The 18986-nt window shown below is 29.5% G+C and overlaps 4 protein-coding genes across 4 annotated transcripts in view; 3 read left to right on the top strand and 1 right to left on the bottom strand.

The window, feature by feature from the left end:
* The window catches only part of LOC134836702 (protein suppressor of hairy wing-like), an 89946-nt gene extending 87885 nt beyond the window's left edge, over window positions 1–2061 (top strand). Inside the window, exon 4 of the mRNA XM_063851888.1 lies at window positions 950–2061. Coding sequence (XP_063707958.1) covers window positions 950–1880 — 931 coding nt within the window. The 3' untranslated portion in view covers window positions 1881–2061. The remainder of the gene's footprint in view (window positions 1–949) is intronic.
* The window catches only part of LOC134836707 (enoyl-[acyl-carrier-protein] reductase, mitochondrial-like), a 226824-nt gene that overhangs the window by 132147 nt on the left and 75691 nt on the right, over window positions 1–18986 (top strand). The window lies entirely within an intron of this gene.
* LOC134836709 (uncharacterized) lies at window positions 3196–4263 on the bottom strand. The gene is made up of 2 exons (XM_063851897.1): window positions 4141–4263; window positions 3196–4080 (listed from the first exon to the last, which is right to left on the bottom strand). The coding sequence occupies exon 2, from the start codon at window positions 4064–4066 to the stop codon at window positions 3467–3469; it is 600 nt and encodes a 199-aa protein (XP_063707967.1). The 5' UTR covers window positions 4067–4080; window positions 4141–4263; the 3' UTR covers window positions 3196–3466.
* Window positions 4828–17375, top strand: LOC134827671 (uncharacterized). Its single transcript, XM_063840430.1, has 6 exons — window positions 4828–4948; window positions 7903–8208; window positions 8272–8403; window positions 9114–9740; window positions 10441–11706; window positions 12925–17375. The coding sequence occupies exons 2-6, from the start codon at window positions 7914–7916 to the stop codon at window positions 16983–16985; spliced, it is 6381 nt and encodes a 2126-aa protein (XP_063696500.1). The 5' UTR covers window positions 4828–4948; window positions 7903–7913; the 3' UTR covers window positions 16986–17375.

The raw sequence follows: 18986 nt of genomic DNA, 5'->3' as shown, positions 1-18986 counted from the left end.
ATTAGAATATTTAAAAATTTATAAAAAAAATCGAGAATATTAATAATAAAAATGAAAAAAAAATTAAGATATTAAAAAAATTATTAAAATATAAAAAAATAAATTAACAAAAATATTAAATTAATAATTTCGAAAAAAAATTTTTTTCGAAAAAAAAAAATAAAAAAAAAATTATTTATTTTTTGAAACAATTTTTTTTTCTTGAAAACTTTTTTTTGGATTTGTAATTATTTGATGTTTTTTTTTTTAATTAAAAATTTAAAAAAATAATTTTCAAGGAATAAAAAATTAATAAAAAATAAATAAAAATTATATAAAAATTGTATAAAAAATCGAAAATATTAATGAAAATGCAAAAAAATGAGAAATTAATAATAATTTTGAAAAAATTAAATTGTTATCTATTTTTTGAATTTTATTTTCTTGAAAATTAATTATTTATGTTTTTGGATTTTTTTTTGTTTTTTTTTTTTGTAAGTTAATTTTTATAATATTTTTTTTAAATTATTTTAATAAAAACATTAAAATTTAATTAAAAACACTGAATTTCACGAAATAATAAAATAAAAACTTCAAGAAAATAATTAAAAATAAAATCAAAAAAATAATTTTTTATTAATTTTAAATACAAAAATATTCGAAACTATTAATCATTCAATTATTTAAAAATCGAAAGATTTAATGAAAAAATTATTTATTAATTTTCTTGAAAATTTTTTTAACTACAAAAATTTTTAAATTTCTAAATATTTTTTTTTCGTTATCTTAAGCTTGAAGTTATCTTGGATAACTTGCTTGCGTTATCTTGTTTAATTTAATTTTTTTTTCAATTTAATTTTTTTTGAGTTTCTAATTCTTTTTTTTCGTTTTTTTTTTTAAATTTCATTTTTTATTTAAAAAAATTTTTTTTTTAAATTTAATTAAAAAATTTTCTTTTTTCTAATTTTAGCAAACACATCCATTACCGCAACGCTCACAAAATGGGCAAAATTTACACGTGTGACTATTGCAAGAACAATTACATCACAAAAGCCGAGCTCAAGCGTCACATGCAGGGAGTCCATTTGCGTTTACGTGCCTTCGCATGCACCCAATGCCACAAACACTTCGTTACAAAGGGTCAACTCGCGATCCATTCCAACATTCATCGTATCGAGGCGCCCGTCAAATGCAAATTATGCAACCGAATGTTCCGTCGACGCGATTGTTACCGTCGTCACATCCGAAATCGCCACAAAAACTACTTTGAATGGGCAATCAAGACCGCCGAAAAGCGAAAATTGGGCATTTTGGCGAGCGAAGATGCCGCTTTCGAACAGCTGCGTCAAGAAGTACTTCGCAAGGATCAATCGCAAGAAGTTGTCATCGACGAAAACAAACTTCCGTTCGACTATCGCGCGGATATCGACGAAAAAGGATACATCGAGCTCGTTATCCCGGAAGAAATCGAAGACGAGTACATGGAAGAAGCACCGCAAGACGCAAATTCCGCGGATAAAAACAAAGATTTGACCTTCGGAGGCTTGGATGAACACATTCGACGCATGAAAGTTGACGAATCGCTCACTGACGAAGCCCTGATTTCCTACACGAAGCAACTTTTGGGCCTTTTACTCGATGCCACGACATTAGAAGACTTTGGATATCCGGATTTGCCGACGATTCAAATTCTCACGTCGATTATCGAGAATTGCGGAGGAAAACCATTCGAGGAAGAAGATACTGATGAACCAACTTGCATTCGAGAAAATGTCAAACTTTTCTTTACACTCGTCATGGAAAGCGATCAGATCAAGAATTTGTTGAATAATCACAACGTCGATGAAGTCATTCAGTTTATTATCAAATATTTGCAATCGGATGACATGGAAACAGTTTGATTCAATTTTTTTGAAGTTTTTTATTTGTGAGTTAGGCACAAGATTGCATATTCCATTATCTTAATTTCTACATTAAATTTGTAGACAAGTGCAAAAAAAAACGAAAATTGTTTCAAAAATAATTCGAAAAATATTACGAGGGATTTTATTGTAAAATGATAATTAATTTTTATTGAATAAATATGAGCGATTTTTCAAATTATTTTTTAGTATTTTTGAATTTCTAAAAAAAAATAAAATTAAATAATTAATTAAATTTAATTTAATTAATTTAATTTAATTAAATTTTTAATTGAATTAAAAGTTAAATTAATTTTTTTTTTAATTTAATATTTTTTTAAATGGAAGTATAATTTTTTGATAAATTTTAAAATATTTTTCTGATAATGAAAAAATATTAAAAAACTTTAAGATTTATATTTTTTTTATTTCATTTGAAAAAAAATATTTTAAGCTTTTTTGATGATATTTTTGAGTAAAAAAAATAATATTTATGAATTTATTTTTAAGGTAATTTATTTTTTTTTTCTATTTTGGTTCAAAAAATTTTTGTTGAATTATTTTTTTAATTTTTTTTTAATAATTTATTAATTTGTTTTTTTCTAATTTAAAAGTTTAATTTTTTCTTCAAACAAACAAAAATTTTAATTAACTTTTTTTTATTTAAATTTTTTCTTATTTTTCAAATTTTTAATTAAATCAATAATTTAATTTAATAATAATTTTCATCAAAAATTCTTTTAAAAGTTCACTATTAAAAAAATATAAATAAATTATTTTATTGAAAAAATATTTTTTTTGAATAAATTTTTAGATTTTTTTTTTCGAAATGAAGCAAAAAAATTAAATTAAATAAATTTTAGAATTTTTTCTAAATGAAGCAAAAAAAAATTGAAAAATTTTAAATAATTTTTTTTTAAATTTAAAATTTTCTTTTTTTTAACAAAATTTTCCTCTTTAAATTTTTAAAATAATAATTTTAATTGAAAAAAAAATAAAATTTTATTTTTTTATATTTTTAAACCAAATTTTACTTTTTTATTTTTTTTTAATAAAATTTTTAATTTGATTTTTATTTATTTATTTTTTTTTGAAGAACGTCAAATTAAAAAAAAAAAATCAAAATTTATCATATTTTTAAAAAATTTTTTCTTTGCTTCATTTAAAAAAAAAAACTAAAAATTTATTTAATTTTCAAAAAAAAAAAAAATTAAATTTTTGTAACTCAAATCAAATTAAAACAAATATTTTTACAAAATAATAAAAAAAAATTTTTTTCTAATTTTTTGATATAAATTATCATCATTATCATTTATTCAATTTCCCTCTCTGTCGACATAAATAATTATTTTGAAACAATTTCCGTTTGTTGCACTTACCAAATAATTAATATCAGTTACATTTTTCTGTATTCTCGGTAGGTTCAGAATAAATCCTTATAATACTTAAAAAAAAAATTATGGCATTTTTTCGTTCATCATCCGGGCACGTAGTGACCAATAATAACTTAAGTCGTTCAATAATTAACAAAAAAAGAAGAAATCTCTTTGGAAGAGCCTTGGAATGTGTTACGAGAAGCAGCGAAATCAGTCGCGCTCCAGGCGTTCAAACAGCAAACTCGACGATTTTCGTTTGTTTGTTCGCGGCGACGATCGATCTGCTGCATTTTTGGGCGGCGTATGCAGAAACTTTCCCTCGTGAATTGTCTCCAAATTCGTAAAAAGATGCTTGTTGTTGTGCTTTTGTCGCGAATTCGGTGTCAGCACTAATTCCTCCGCCACGCCAATTTGCATGTTGATCTCCTGCAACGAGATTCGACTCTCATTCAGCGTGTCTTCCGTGTCGGCATCACTCATTGCCGACGATTTATCACAAAAATTGTTGTTATTCGCATTTCGTCGCTCCCGCGTGAAACTAAAACTCCCGCCGATGCTGATGTATCCCGAAAAATCCTCGTCATCCGAGTCACTTGTGTTGATCGACGAAATACTCGACGACGGGGAAACGACGTCGCGCCAAACTTCTCTCGTCACCGAATGAAAATTCGAGTCACGCAACGTGATCATTTGTTCGAGATGCTCAACATCGTCTTCGATGGACTCGTAAATCGGATTTTTGTTGTCCTCATTTTTTGTGCCGGGATTAGGATTTATTTCTGTGTGTTGGTGAACTCCTGCTGATGACATTTTGTGAAGGAATTCTGCAAGAAAAAAATTTGAATTTTAGCGAAATTCTGACAGATTTCGAGGGAAACTCGTACCTTGGGCGAATTTCAGGGACGTTTTTGAGCAAAAAAGGACAATTTTACTGCATAAAGGCACGAAAAAGGGATGAAAAAAGGTGAAATACTCGAGAGCAATATTTACACAATTCGCAGAAACCGTTGATTAAGACTTTTAACCAATGGGAGTAAAGAATTTAAAACTCGAGCTCTCATTGGTGCGTTTTTCAAAGAGTTGCCAATTCTTAAAATTTATTAAAAAATTAATTTTTTAAAATTAAATTTTAAAAATTTACATGAAATTAGTTAAATTTAAAAATTAAAATTATTTTTATAAATTAAAAAATATTTTTAAATTAAGAAAAATTAAATTTTTAATAATTTTTTAATTAAAATGTATCATTTTCATTCGTCTCATTAAGTTTTTAGGGAAATTTTTATTAAAAATTTAATTTTTCTTATTTTTAAAAATAATATCTTATTAAAAATTTAATTTTTAATTAATTTCCTTCAAAAAAAATTATAATTTTTAACTAAAATTTGATTTAAAAGCTTAAAAAAATATTAAAATTTATCATTTTCATTCGTCTCAAGTACAGTTTTCCGACGAAAACAACACATTATCAATTTTATTCGGCTCGACTACTGTTTTTCGACTTTTGAGACGACTGAAAGTGATAAATGTCAAATGAACAACGGAGCCCATGTCAAAATTATCGCATCATTAAAAAAAATTAAAACGCGTGTATCGGAAAAAACAAAATTTATCGCATTAAATTAGCTTAAATCTCATCGAAAGTAGTGCAAAAACGCGAAACAATTACCCGTGCACACGAAGAAAGTGAAGGTTGGTGTTCTCGTGCCCGCCAAATGTCGAAAAAATGCTCAAATTCTGGCCGGATAGAATGACGCATCTTTTTGCCTCGGAAAATCAATCAATGTGCTTCTTTATTTCGCGTGTTTTCTTCCAAAATTCTACCAAAAAACCACGATTCAGCGACATTTTCGTCGATCTGAGCCGAAATTCGGGCGGCAAAGTGTGAAAAAGTCCCGAAATTGCGCCGAAAAGAATCGAGCAAAGTTTTCCCATCCAAAATTGACCCGAGAAAAAGCTGTTCTATTCCGATGTACAAGAGTTCCGTACGTTTGTACGACGTAATTCGCATCATAGGCGAAGGCACACACACCGTAAACCCTGAAATGCCTCGCAAAATTCTTTTTCTTCTGCATCATCGTTGCTCGTTGTGCTCGTTAGCTGCGTAAAAATCGCAAAAATTCAGCTCGTTTTGCGGGAATGGCATGACGCGACGCAGAATGGGAGACGAAACATCGTCGAAAATTGTGAAATATGACGGAAACTCGCGATCAGCAGACTTCTTTTTGCTCGGAACATTACACAACAATCATCAGCATTTTATTTATTTTATTTTTATTTGGTGTGCACACAACGACGACGTCGCTTATTTATTCATGTGTGGGTTCTCACGATCATCTGTCACTCGTTGTGCCGTTCCCGTGACGCAAAAAAATCATTTTTTATTAAAAAATTGTTGAAAAATTAAAAACCGGGGCGTAAATCCAATTAAAAACCAAAAAAAAAAGAATTATTTAAAGAAACAATTAACAAAGTCATGTGAAAATGTTTAAACGCGTCTCGTGAAATCGTGTTTTGTCGATTAAATCGTAGAATTTCACTTTTCGCACGTAATTTAGACCTTCCAAAGCTTTTTTTGAGCTAAAAAAATTAAAATCGCGAGATAAAATCAGAACGACCTTGACAAAGTTGGCGGTTTGCCACACAAGAACAGCAGCAACAACAACAAACGATACCAGAAAAGTGTTTCTTGTAAAGCAAAGTAACGAGTTACGACGCGAGGCAACGATGATAAAAGACAGAAAAGTTGTAATGCGATACTTGAGAAATCTGGATTTGAATAAAAATCTGGTTTTTGTTGTAATTTGACGCCTTCAAGTAATTTTTTAGTAACGTAGGTCAGTCATGGCAAAGTTATTTAATCCGGAGCGACATGACGTTCGACCCTTTTGCGATCGTAATTTAAGCTGAAGAGTGAATCATGTGCAGGTTTTAATGGAATTTTCAAGAAGTTTTCGAAAAATGTGATGATAATTGATAGAAAAAGTGCTAAAATTTAACTTTTATTGAAAATTTTAATGAAAAATAATTAAAAATTGAAGAATTATGGAAAAAAAATTATTAATTTTTTATTTGAAGCAAAAAATTCAACAAATTTTAATATAAAAAGTGCTTGTAAGACCAATTTTTATACAAATTTAATCAAAAGTGATTTTAAAATAAATGTTAGATTATCAAGTTTCTTTGAATTATTAAATAGAAATTAATGAAATTCAACATAAAATTATCAAATTATATAAAATTTTAAACTTAAATTTAAAAACAAAGGAATTTAGTGAAAAAATGAATTATTTTCTGTGAAATTATTGAATTTCAGGCTTAAATTGAGCTAAAAAAATTATTAAAAAATTTTTTCTTCATGAAAAAAATTTAAAAAAAATTAAAGTTAAAAAAATTATTAAATTTTTAAAAAATTTCCACTGATTTTCACAATTTTTTTGTAAAATTTTCAATTAAAAAAATATTAATATAAAAAAATAATTTTAAAATAAAAAAATATGATTATTAAAAAAAAATATTGAATTTAAAAAAAATTATCAATAATTAATTATTAATAATTAAATTTTAAAATTAAAAAAAAATAAATTAAAATATATAAAAAAATAAATTTTATAAAAATTAAATTAGTATATCTCTAAAAAATAATAATTTTACATATTTTCTGTCAAAAGTGAATTTTTTTTAATTTAAAATTTAAAAAAATATATAAAAAAAAATAATATTGAAAAAAAAAATTTAAAAAATTAAAATAAATTGAAATTTATTTAATTAAGTCACAAAAAATCATTAAACTTAAACTTGCATAATACCAATTTTGAACAAATTTAATGTATAAAATGGTAAAAAAAGGAATATTGAACCAAAAATTGAGTAAATTTATAAATTTTATTAAATTAGTTTGAAAAATTCTATCAACTAATATTAAATTTTGAAAATTTTCTTCATAAAATCTAATAAATTAACGTTAAAAAATAAAAAATTGAGTAAATTTTTAATTTTTATTCAATAAAATTTTAAATTTTTACCATAAAATCAATTTAATTAGTCAATTTTTATCGAATTTCAATAATTATCAAAGACTTGTTCAATTTTCTAATGCAAAAATATTAATTTTTATTTAAACAGCTAACCAAACAGTCTCTGTTTACATAATTTTTTTGCAAAAAAAGGTCTCAAATTAATTTTCTATCATTTTAAAAAAAATTAATAAAACATTTCAACTGAAAACCTCACAAGAAAACCGTAAATTGAATGAAAATTTTCTCATACGCCACAAAAACGTGCGTAAAATTACAAGTTTGCTTTGATAAACAAACAAACAATACCTTTATGAGGCAAAACTATGATTCAGGTGTAAAAAATTTATTTATTCAAATTTACATACTGGTTCACTTTTTTGTTTTTTTTTACCTCTTCGTACATAATTTTTTTCCGCAAAACAAAAAAAAAATAACAACAACCTTGAACTTTTGTGTGTCTACGCAACGTTGCTACGAATTTCGGTTCCGCATGTGATTGTGTGCGTTTTTTCACCTGAAACAATTCGAAAAGCGATTCTTCGGAAGCAGACATTGATTGATGCCGACTTTAGTTTTTTTTTTGTCTTTTTTTAACAATTTTCTCCTTTTTTCCTCTCATTAACGCAGGTACAGTTGTTATGGACAGTGAGGATGCTTATTCAACCACTAATCTGGTTAAGGCATCGTCGTTACCACAAACACAACAACAACACAATGACTCGACAGAAATTCGTATGGAAACAACACGAGCAGCATCCACAGATGAAGAAATAACGTCAAATGAAACGAAAGATGAGGAAAATGCGTCTGTACCTGTAAATAATGAAAAATTAGTTGACACAAGTCGAAATTTCGCTCCGTTAGAGGACGAGAAAAAAACATTAGAAACATCTACGCTTATATCTACGACGACTACTGAAGATGTTGAGAAAAGTAAGAAATTCATTTTTTAATTTTTTATGATTTTTTTGGTAATTTTTTTATTTTTTCTTGTAGAAGAATCGGTACCTGATGCCAAAAACCTGAAAAAATCAAAGCAGGCGGCCAACAAAGAAGAGACTGTCAACACGAGAAATCATCATGATGTTGAAACGATATCAACGGGATCCGAAGTTTCAACGTTAGATGGTAAGAAAATTTTTTTTAGTGAAAAATTTCAATAGATTGCTTTAAGAATTTGAAAATTATTTAAAAAATTTTTATTTAAATTAAAAAAATAATTAATTAAAATTATTTAATTTTTAATTGATTAAAAAAATTATTTAAAATATAAATTTAATTTAATTAATTATTAAAAATATTTTTTTGAATTATTTTTTTTTGTTTAAATTTTAAAAATTTTTTTATTTATTTTTTTAAATTAAAATTTTCATTTAAAAAAGTATTTTTTTACAAAATTGGAACAATTAATTTATTTGAATTGAAAACTTGATTAAAAAAAAATGATTTAATTTAAAACGTTATTGAAAATTATTTTAAATTTTTATTTAAAAAATTTATTTTAAATTTTTATTTTTTATATAAAATAATTTTTTATTTAAAAATTTTTTTTTTATTTTATTTAAACTTTTTAGCTAAATTAAATTATAGTAAAAAAATTATTTAAATTAAAGAAAAAATAATTAATTAAATTTTTTTTTATTAAATTTTTTATTAAAACTTTTTTTTTGAATATTTTTTTTTTGTAAGAAAAATAATTTTTAATTTAGATTTTTTTTCAAATGATTTTTTTTTAATTTTTATCGAATTTTCTGTTTTTTTTTTAAAGCAATTTTAAAAATTATTTTTTTTTTTAATTTTTTAAAATAAATTTTTACTAAAATATTTTTTTTTCGTAGATGACATCGCCGAAACTGGAAGAAATTCTCCCGATTGTACCGTCGTTGACAGCAACAATCCAAACGACAGTACCTTAGTTGACGAAAGTACTTTAGTAGAAAGTATTATTAAGCAAAATATCTCATCAGATGAAGAGCCTGAAGAAGCGAAAAGTGTTGTGAGCAAGGCTGAAGAGTCCCCAAAAGACGTCGAAATGACGGAAAATCCCTCGGAAAAAGACACAATCGACGTGAATTCCGACGAAACCAAGGAAACCGAAGCAAATGTGTGCCAAGAAGCGATACCATCGACGTCATCGTCTTTTTCGGAGACCGACGAACAGAACGTGATCAGTAGTAGAGACGATACTGAAAACGAACAAACACAAGCGACGAGTGTGATGGAAGAAGAGCTCAGTATTTCTCGTACTGACGTCAAAATGGAAGTTGAAGAAAATGAAATTCAAGAAACGACAGAAAAAGCGCAAGAAATCGAGTCAAATGAGGAAATGACGTCGCCGAATCAACTTTTGCAGCCAAAAACCGAAGAAATTGAAAACACATTGGATGAAAATGTGGAAATGCGAGAAGCTCCTGTCGATAATAATTTATCGAATGTCGTTCAGAATTCATCAATTTTCATAGAAGGTAAGATTTCTTTTTCGTTTTTTTTCAAATATTATTTTTTTAAATTTTTCAAATGAAAAAAAAAAAATAAAAAATTGTTTTAAACTCAAAAAAAAAAAAAATTCTTTTAAAAATATTTATAAAAATTCAAAATTTAATAAATTTTTGAAAAAAAAAAAAATTTTAATCTTTTTAAATTTATTTTTCAAAAACTTTTAAAATTTTAGTAAAATAATACAATAAATAAATTTAAAAAATTAATTAAATTTAAAAAAAATAAATAAATTACATTAAAATTTTATAAAAAAAAATAAATTTAATAAAAAGTGCTAAAATAATTTTTTTCCCTCGGTTTTTTTGATTAAAAAAATTTTTTACATTTAAAAAAAATTAATTTTTTAAAAATATTATTTAAAAAATAAAAATTTAATTAATAAGAAATCAAAAAATAAATAATTAAAATTATTTTTAATATATCGCATATAAAAATTTAAATAAATATGAAGAATTAAAATTTAAAAAAAAAATAAAATAAATCAATTTTATAATTTTTTAGTTAAATAAAAATTAATTCAGGAAAAAAAAATATTTTTGGATTAAAAAAATTTTATTGAAAAAAAAATATTTTTAAATTTTCACAAAAAAGTTCGATTTTTTTTTTTATTTTAAAAATTAAATTAAATTTTTAAACTAATATTAATTAATTTTTTTTCTTCCACAGACGACAGCAACTTATCAAACGATTCCGATCAGTTGGTAATCGATCAAGAGCTTTTTCCCGCAGCAAAAACGCTGCCCGTTCAACCATCGCCCTTCGTCGAGAACACAAATCACGAGAGCTTGAACGGATTTTCATTCAATAATTTCAACAACAAGCGAAAACACAGTGCCACAGACAATTTCGACGGGCCAACGACGAAGAAACAGAGACCGTCGCGTGCTCGCAAAAAGAACAACGGCAACACGCTGAACGAATCGCCGCCCAAATCGCTGAAAAACGCCCTCATGCCATATAACCAACCACCAACCAACAACATTTTAGAATATTTACTCGAGAATAAGCACAACAGGCTTCTCGATAGCAGCGGCAAAAACACCTCAACCGTTCTCGAGAAGTATGTGACGAATTTATTTCCCGCGGAGCAGTACGAAGCAACACTCCCGCCCGCCTCCATCGTTCCCAACAGCATGGAAATGTTGTTTCCGGGCAGTTATCCGACGAATCCTGACGTCAAGCCGGAAGATGCGCTCGCTCTGGTGCCCTTTAATCCGTCGGCAGCGACGTCCTCGAGTCAAAAACAGCTGCAAAATCGCCAAAAAATCTACAAATGTTCGAGTTGCAACAAACTTTTCGAAAATTGGGATCTTTTTCTGCACATGCGAAAAGTCCACAGCAAACACATTTGTCTCCAAGCCAAGTGTTTTCGGCATTTCGTCAGTGCGGAAAAGCTCTTGGCGCATCTCGAGTCCAAACACAGCTTATCGAAGAAATTCTACAATGATCAGCACGACATCGTACGGAGCTACAAGAACATGTACCGCGAAACGGAGTTGTTCCTCATGTGCGTCGAATGCGAACACGTGTTTCACGAAACAGACGAATTTACGCATCACGTGTGCTTGGAATTCATGCAGCCGTGCTCGGTTTGTGGATTGCGGCAAAAATGTGATCACAAGGCGACGCAAACGCAGCGAAAACGACGTCCGCCGGCACCAAAGAAGAACAATATGCTGCTGAATCAACCGCAAAATGAGTTTGTGCCGCCCTTGGTTATCGCAAAAACGCCCGATCGAAGGAGTTTGCAGGCACTTCCGAGTACGCCGGCAAGCGGAGGCGAACTGAAAATGAAGTTTAAGTTTAGTCGAGTGGATAATAGCAAGGATTCGCCGTGCAAAATTACTGTCGAGTCGCCGCTGTTGCAAAATAACGAGACGAGAGTGAATGGAGAACAAACCCCGGAAAATAGTTTACTCAATAAAGCAAATGGTGAGTAGTTAATTTTTATGAGATTTTGTTTAATTTATTTTTATTTTCATCAAAAATTTTTAAAAAATTCAAAAAATTTAATTTAAAAAAAATTCTCGTTAATTTAATTTTTTAAAATTATTTTTTAATAAAAAAATTAAACAGAAATTTAACAATATTTTAAAAAAAAATTCCATTAAGATTTTTTTTTCCTTAAAAATTGAAAAAAACAAAATTAAAAAAAAATTAAAAATTTTATTTAAAAATTTAATTTTATTCTATTTAATTTGACTTTAATTTTTTTCGTAAATTTTTTTAATCAAAATTATTTTATAAATTCATATTTAGAAAAATTTGAAAAAATAAAAATTATTTTTTTTTTTTAGAAATACTTTTCTTCAATGATTTTTAAATATTATGAAAACATTTTTTATTTTTCCTGATTTTTTCAATTCAATTTTATATAAAAAAAATAATAAATTAAATCAAAGAAAACAAATTTAAGAAAAAAAATTACTAATGATCCAAAAATTTAAAAAAAATTCCCATAATTTTTTATTTATTTTTTTTTCTTTTAAAAGTGATCTAAAAATTTTTTTTGAATTTTATTTCATAAATTTAAGTCAAATTAAATTTTTTCTTTAATATTAACAATTAAAATTATTTTTAAAATTAAGAAAAAAATTTAAAAAAAATTATTTTGAATATTTTTAAAAAATAATTTCAATTTTTTTTTTTTTTGAAAATATTAAAAAAAATAATTTAATTATAAAAATATTAAACAATTTAATTAAGGAAAACAAAATTAAAAAAAAAAATTTGACAAAAGATCTCAAATATTTTGAGAAAAATTTTTAGAATTTGTGAAATTTAATATTTTCATTCAAATTTTGTCAATTTTGAAAGAAAAAAAAATAAATTTGAAAGAAAAATTTTTAAAATATTTTTTTTTATTTTACAAAATTTTAAAAAGTATTTTTTTTTTTATTATGAAACTTTTTATCATTATTTTGAATGAACTTTTGATTATTTTTTTTAAAATAAATTTATTTTTTAATTTTTTTTTGTAATTTGAAAAAATTAAAAGTTTTAACTAAAAAATTTCACATTTATTTTTTTTTTATTGAAAAAACAAAAAATAAATTTTTGAATTGAAAAAAATTAAATAAATATTTTAATGTGACAAAAAAAAATTTATGATCAAATTCTAATCAAATTTAATTTTTATTTATTTTTCAGAATTCGACGCATCCGCCATCAATCCGCCCATTCTGACACCGCAGATGAACAATTTCGACGATGGCGATATGTATCGATCATTCGCATCTCCCTTCAACTCTGCAGCAACAACAACAACAACGACTGACGATGCCCTCAAAAAGCCCGATTTGTTCCCATCAACCCCAATTCCCGCAGAAAATATCGATCAGGACAAAGAAAACGTGCAACTTGAACTGCCATCGCAACATTCCGCACAATTGCCAACATCAGAAGAAAGCGAAAAACCACTTCTTGTTCCAAAACTTAAACTTCAAATCCCAAAAAACATCGCGCCAATCGACTCGGAGGAATCTTCAACGGAAAGTGACACCGAAGAGATCATAAAAACGGATCAAATTCCCGAAACAAGTGAAGAAAAAGCTCCCGAACGTGCTTCAACTCCGCCGAATTTAAATGAAGAACCGATGGATATCGAACCTCCTGTTATTCCATACGATGGCATTGAAGTAGCTGACGAATATACGCAAGTTCATGATCTGCAAACGATCGAACCACTCGACAAAATTGATCTCAGTTACTTGTTGAGGTTATGTTTGGATCGCACGATCCCCTATTGCTTGTATTGTTATCACGCGCGTCGAATTGCGGTCTGCGGAAGAGGTTTAGCCCTGCATTTGATCGGAAATCATCGTTTTCAGGCAACTGTCGATAGCATAACTGCCGAAGAACTGAAGCCGCCGACTTTTGTGGCGAAATTTAAAGCTTCGCTGCAGGAATTGGAAAATGTTTATCTCAATTTGGACACGTACAACAGCTTAACGAACGTCGTCGAGCCCGTTTCTTACCCCAAAGAGACCTTTTACGAGTGCATGCAATGTCGTTTCACGACGGGAACGCATAAGGAGCTTTATGTTCATAACCGAAAGTTGCATTTAAAGAGCAAATTGATCTGTATCATGTGCAAAATCCCGTTTTACAGCTTCTGTGATCTCATTTCGCACATGTGTCCGGGCGTTTCGAACAAACACACGATTCTGGATTTCGAGTTTCGTTGTTGTCTTTGCAATACGGATCGTTTTCCATCCGCTTTTCGGTTGATGATCCATCTGAGGAAGCGACATTTTGCTTGTGACGTTTGTTTGGAGGAGTGTCATGATACCGTCAAGCTCTCGTCGCACGTTTGGAAGCATAAACTCCATCATTTGTGCTACAGATGCGGCATCGCCTATCGAAATAAGGCCGATATTCAAAAGCATCTCTTTTGGCGACACGGTACGGAAAGCGTTCAATGCAAAAAATGCCTCCAGAAGAAATGGCCTCATGTGTATCACTTTTGTACGCCTCCCGCCATCTTCCATTGCGAAGTTTGTTCGATGGAATTCACGAGGGCAGTCGCTTTACGGGTTCATAAGAGAGTTCATAACGACGTTTTTCCCTATCCCTGCACCGAGGAAGGTTGTGAAAAGAAATTTATTTCGAAAAAATTACTTTTGCGACACTTGGATCGACATAACGGAGTATTAGAACCGCCTGTAGAAGAGCTAAAAGCCGAAGATGAACCCGAAAATGACGCAGAAAAGAAAGTTGAAGAGAATTTGGAAGCACCTCCCGAGCCACAAGAACCCATAAAACGCGTTTCAAAGAAGAAAAAGAAGCGCGAAGACATTTTAGCGCTAATTTCGGGCATTGAGGGTCCAAATTTGAGCGAATCTGACAGCAGTAGCGACTCAGATGACAATGAATCAGCGCCATCTCCCGTGAATTTGGGTCAACATGAGGAAAAAACCGTCAATGAACTTCAAAAAGTTGAGGATGAAACCCCTGAAGAAGCAAATAACGAAGAAAATGCCGCTCAAAACATGGATATTTGGGAGAATTTCAAGTCTTTTCAAGAAGCGCAGGGAAATCCGATCGATTTGGACACAGAAACCAATCAAAAAAGCACGGAAAATTTACAGGACGAAGCAAAAACTGAAGTTCCTGATGTCTCTGTTCGACAAGAATCCCCGCCAAAAGTCAAGGAAAAATCTGACGAAGAATTATTTCGCACAACCAAGTTCGAAATTGCGGTTTGTCAGTCAGATCACGATTATTGCATCATGTTCCCGCCCAAAATTAACCTTTTCGTGGATGATTTTGAAAGTGAGATAGGCGCCTCCATCATTCGAGATAATGCGAGGTTACTTCGGGAAGCGGAGGAACGTCAAGCTGCCCTTCAAGCCGAGCAACGAGCGAAATTTTTCCGTCGTGGCAGTTCACCGAGGAGTTCGCCGCCTCGTACGCCGCCCCGAAAACGTCGCGTTTCATCGTCTTCTTCGTCCTCAAGCAGCAGCGGCAGCAGTTCGAGTTGTTCTTGCGGTTCAAGTTGCAGTTGTAGCTCTTCGAGTTCGAGTTCTTCGTCGGATAGTGACTCGGATGACGAAACGCGACGTCGTAAAAAGGCGCAGGAAGAAGAGCAAGTTGTCCCAATCGAGCCTCCGAAGCCCATTGATCCAGATTCAATCATGTTAGAATGCGATTTAGAGACTGACGAGTCAGAAACTGATGAGGAATTTTACGACGAGCATCCGCAAAAGCTCGCAAATCAACAATTAGCGGATAAACGAAGGCAATTGATGCTGCAAACGTGCATGGATCCCGAAAATGCGGATGGAATAATCGAAAATAGTCGCCCTTCGACTCCTTCCTTGCCTGATGAGAAAAAAGAGAAGAAAAATAAGTTGAAAAAGAAGAAACGCGATAAACGGAAGGGAGATACGCCCGTTAAAGCAAACATTCCCGTGGCTCCTGTGGATCCACTATCACTCTACGAGAGTTTCACGCAATCCTACGTACAAGAATTCCAAGCAGCTGGTCCCGCTCCGCAACTTTCGGTGCAAGAATCGCCAAATTTGTCATCGCAAGATGCCCCAAAACCACTTTTGCAGCATCCGAACGAGCCATTAGCTCTTCAGCCGTACCATCAAACGTCAGTGCAGTTGTATCAACCGCCCGCTTCGCTCATTAGTGATTCGCCCATGCCCTCGGCGCATGCGATTCAAGCTCAAAGAAATCAAAATTCGAATCCTTATGGCACGCCAACGACTCCTTTCGGGTCTGTGGGCACTCCGAACAGCGATGGGGGTCGTACGAAGCGAAAACGCGTGCCAAATAAATTTTTCGGATATGATGACATTGATACAATTGTCGAGAAAAATGCAGCTAACGATCCATATCAACCGCCGTTACTCACATGGGACAAAGATGACTTGCCGGCGACACCCAAACCGCAGCGACCCACACAAAAAAGACCTTCTTCCGCGAAAAATCCTTCAAGTCGATCGAATTCGCGCGTCAATTCGGTCGAACGGAGCGAAGATCTTATTTTGCCGCCTGTTATTATCAAAACTTCTCAAATTATTAGTCAACCAACGCGCATGGTTGAACCTCTGAAGATATCAATTCGCCCGAATAATGATTTGGGAAATATTTTTCCGACCGGGGATAGTGACGACGACGACGATTCTGGCGACGAGAGGAATAGTTTGACCATCGTTCAGCCCGCAGCAACACAAAAACGCATACCAAAGATTAAATTAGGGACGAAAAAGGCACGAACGCCCGCTGCCAAGCCAACAAAACCGCGACAACGCAAACCGAAAGTCGTCGCTGAACGAACAGGTCCGCGAATTATCAACGCCCCAGCGACACAAAACATCCAACTCGAGCAATATCCGTCGTCGTTCAATCAACCTCTGTATCCGACGCCGCCAGCAACTGCCCCGCTACAATCTCAAACGCCCCAATTCCCGCAAAATTCATCGAATCCATACTATCGCGAAGGGTATCCCATTCAGAAACCCGCTAATTGGCGCCCTGCGAACGAAGGAGAGAAAGTCTACTGTTATTGTCGATGCCCGTATGACGAGGTTTCGGAAATGATTGGATGCGATGACGACAATTGTCGCGTTGAATGGTTCCATTTCGAGTGTGTGGGGATTTTGATGGCGCCCACAGGCAAATGGTATTGTCCCGATTGCAAGCCGCGTCACATGCATGAGTTTGCCACCGATTATCCAGATAGTTCAGGCTCTTACTGATACGAAAATTCTTCTTCTTAAACGTTTCAAAAAAAAAAAAAAAATTATAAAAAAAAATTAAAAAAAATACAATAACAGAAAAAGATTACCTCAAATAATATTTCAACACAAAAAAAAGTAGTTAGTATTATTTTCTTTGATTTTTTTCTCACTCAGCACACAGAAAAACAGGAACACTCGACGATTTAAAAAAAACATGTTTTTTTCTAATTTTAAACTTTGTTTAGGTTCATCTTAACTCTAAATGATAAAAATAAAATAATACTTAGTAATAAATTGGAATAAATTAAAAAAAAAAGAAAGCTTCTTTGTTAGAACAAAGATGTGCGAAAAATAATGTGATACATAAAATTTAAATATTAGTAAAGAAAAATAAACACCGTAATGATGAAAAACTAAATAAAAAAAAATTACAATGTAGAAAAAGTTTGTTTTATTTATTTTTTAATTTTTTTTTTCTAAAGAAAATATTTCTAAATTTTATTTTGTTAAAGGTAATTTTTTGAAAATTTTTTTATTAATTTTTTTCTTCTAAAAAAATATTTTTGAAAATTATTAAAATTGAATTTTAATTATAACAAAAAAAATATTTTTTAATAAATTTTTATTATAAATAAATTTTTAAGTACAGTATAATCTCTCAAATTGGGCACCTCTTAATTCACGAAAATATCAATTTTTCCGAGAAAATTTTAAATTATTGGCAATTTTTTTTATAAATTAGCCAAATAATTCTTATTTTATAAAAATCTTCAACAAAATGTCTTTCAAAAGTTTTAAAACTTTTATTTTCTTTGAATTCATCAAAATTTTAAAATTTAATTTTTCAATTTTTCTTTTAAATTAATTCTTTCTTAATTTCAAAACTAAAAAAAAATTCCTTTGACATAGTTTTGTTTTAAAAACTAAATCAAGAGCAAAAAAACTGTGTCAAAGCAATTTTTGTCAAATCTTGCTTCAAATGGATAAAAATTTGTCAGAGGGCTCTAATTTATCATTTTTAATCATTTTTCAACTCAAAACTGCCAAAAAATTGAAACTAAAAAAAATTTTTCTTTGACATAGTTTTGTTTTAAAAACTAAATCAAGAGCAAAAAAAACTTTGTCAAAGCAATTTTTGTCAAATCTTGCTCCAAATGGATAAAAATTTGCCAGAGTTAATTTATCAAATCATTTTATAACTCAAAACTGCCAAAAAATTGAAACTGAAAAAAATTTTTCCTTTGACATAGTTTTGTTTTAAAAACTAAATCAAGAGCAAAAAAACTGTGTCAAAAACTGTGTCAAAGCAATTTTTGTCAAATAAAAATTGCTTCAAATGGATAAAAATTTGCCAAAGAGCTCTAATTTATCATTTTTAATCATTTTATAACTCAAAACTGCCAAAAAATTGAAACTGAAAAAAAATTTTTCCTTTGACATAGTTTTGTTTTAAAAACTAAATCAAGAGCAAAAAAACTGTGTCAAAAACTGTGTCAAAGCAATTTTTGTCAAATCTTGCTTCAAATGGATAAAAATTTGTCAGAGGGCTCTAATTTATCATTTTTAATCATTTTATATCTCAAAACTGCCAAAAAATTGAAACTGAAAAAAAATTTTTCCTTTGACATAGTTTTGTTTTAAAAACTAAATCAAGAGCAAAAAAAACTGTGTCAAAAACTGTGTCAAAGCAATTTTTGTCAAATCTTGCTCCAAATGGATAAAAATTTGTCAGAGGGCTCTAATTTATCATTTTTAATCATTTTATAACTCAAAACTGCCAAAAAATTGAAACTGAAAAAAAATTTTTTCCTTTGACATAGTTTTGTTTTAAAAACTAAATCAAGAGCAAAAAAACTGTGTCAAAAACTGTGTCAAAGCAATTTTTGTCAAAGCTTGCTCCAAATGGATAAAAATTTGTCAGAGGGCTCTAATTTATCATTTTTAATCATTTTATAACTCAAAACTGCCAAAAAATTGAAACTGAAAAAAAAATTTTTTCTTTGACATAGTTTTGTTTTA

Source organism: Culicoides brevitarsis, chromosome 1 (genome assembly GCF_036172545.1).
Source record: "Culicoides brevitarsis isolate CSIRO-B50_1 chromosome 1, AGI_CSIRO_Cbre_v1, whole genome shotgun sequence".
In the NCBI taxonomy this organism is placed as follows: Eukaryota; Metazoa; Arthropoda; class Insecta; order Diptera; family Ceratopogonidae; genus Culicoides; species Culicoides brevitarsis.
Note: the sequence above shows the minus strand (reverse complement) of the source record. Positions and strands in the feature narration are given on the sequence as shown.

Excerpts from the sequence above, each read along its gene's own strand:
- LOC134827671 (XM_063840430.1), top strand. The coding sequence starts at position 7,914 with ATGGACAGTGAGGATGCTTATTCAACCACTAATCTGGTTAAGGCATCG. Across the intron at positions 8,404-9,113 it reads CGAAGTTTCAACGTTAGATG|ATGACATCGCCGAAACTGGA; the intron begins GTAAGAAAATTT and ends TTTTTTTCGTAG. Across the intron at positions 11,707-12,924 it reads TTTACTCAATAAAGCAAATG|AATTCGACGCATCCGCCATC; the intron begins GTGAGTAGTTAA and ends TTTATTTTTCAG.
- LOC134836709 (XM_063851897.1), bottom strand. The coding sequence starts at position 4,066 with ATGTCATCAGCAGGAGTTCACCAACACACAGAAATAAATCCTAATCCC.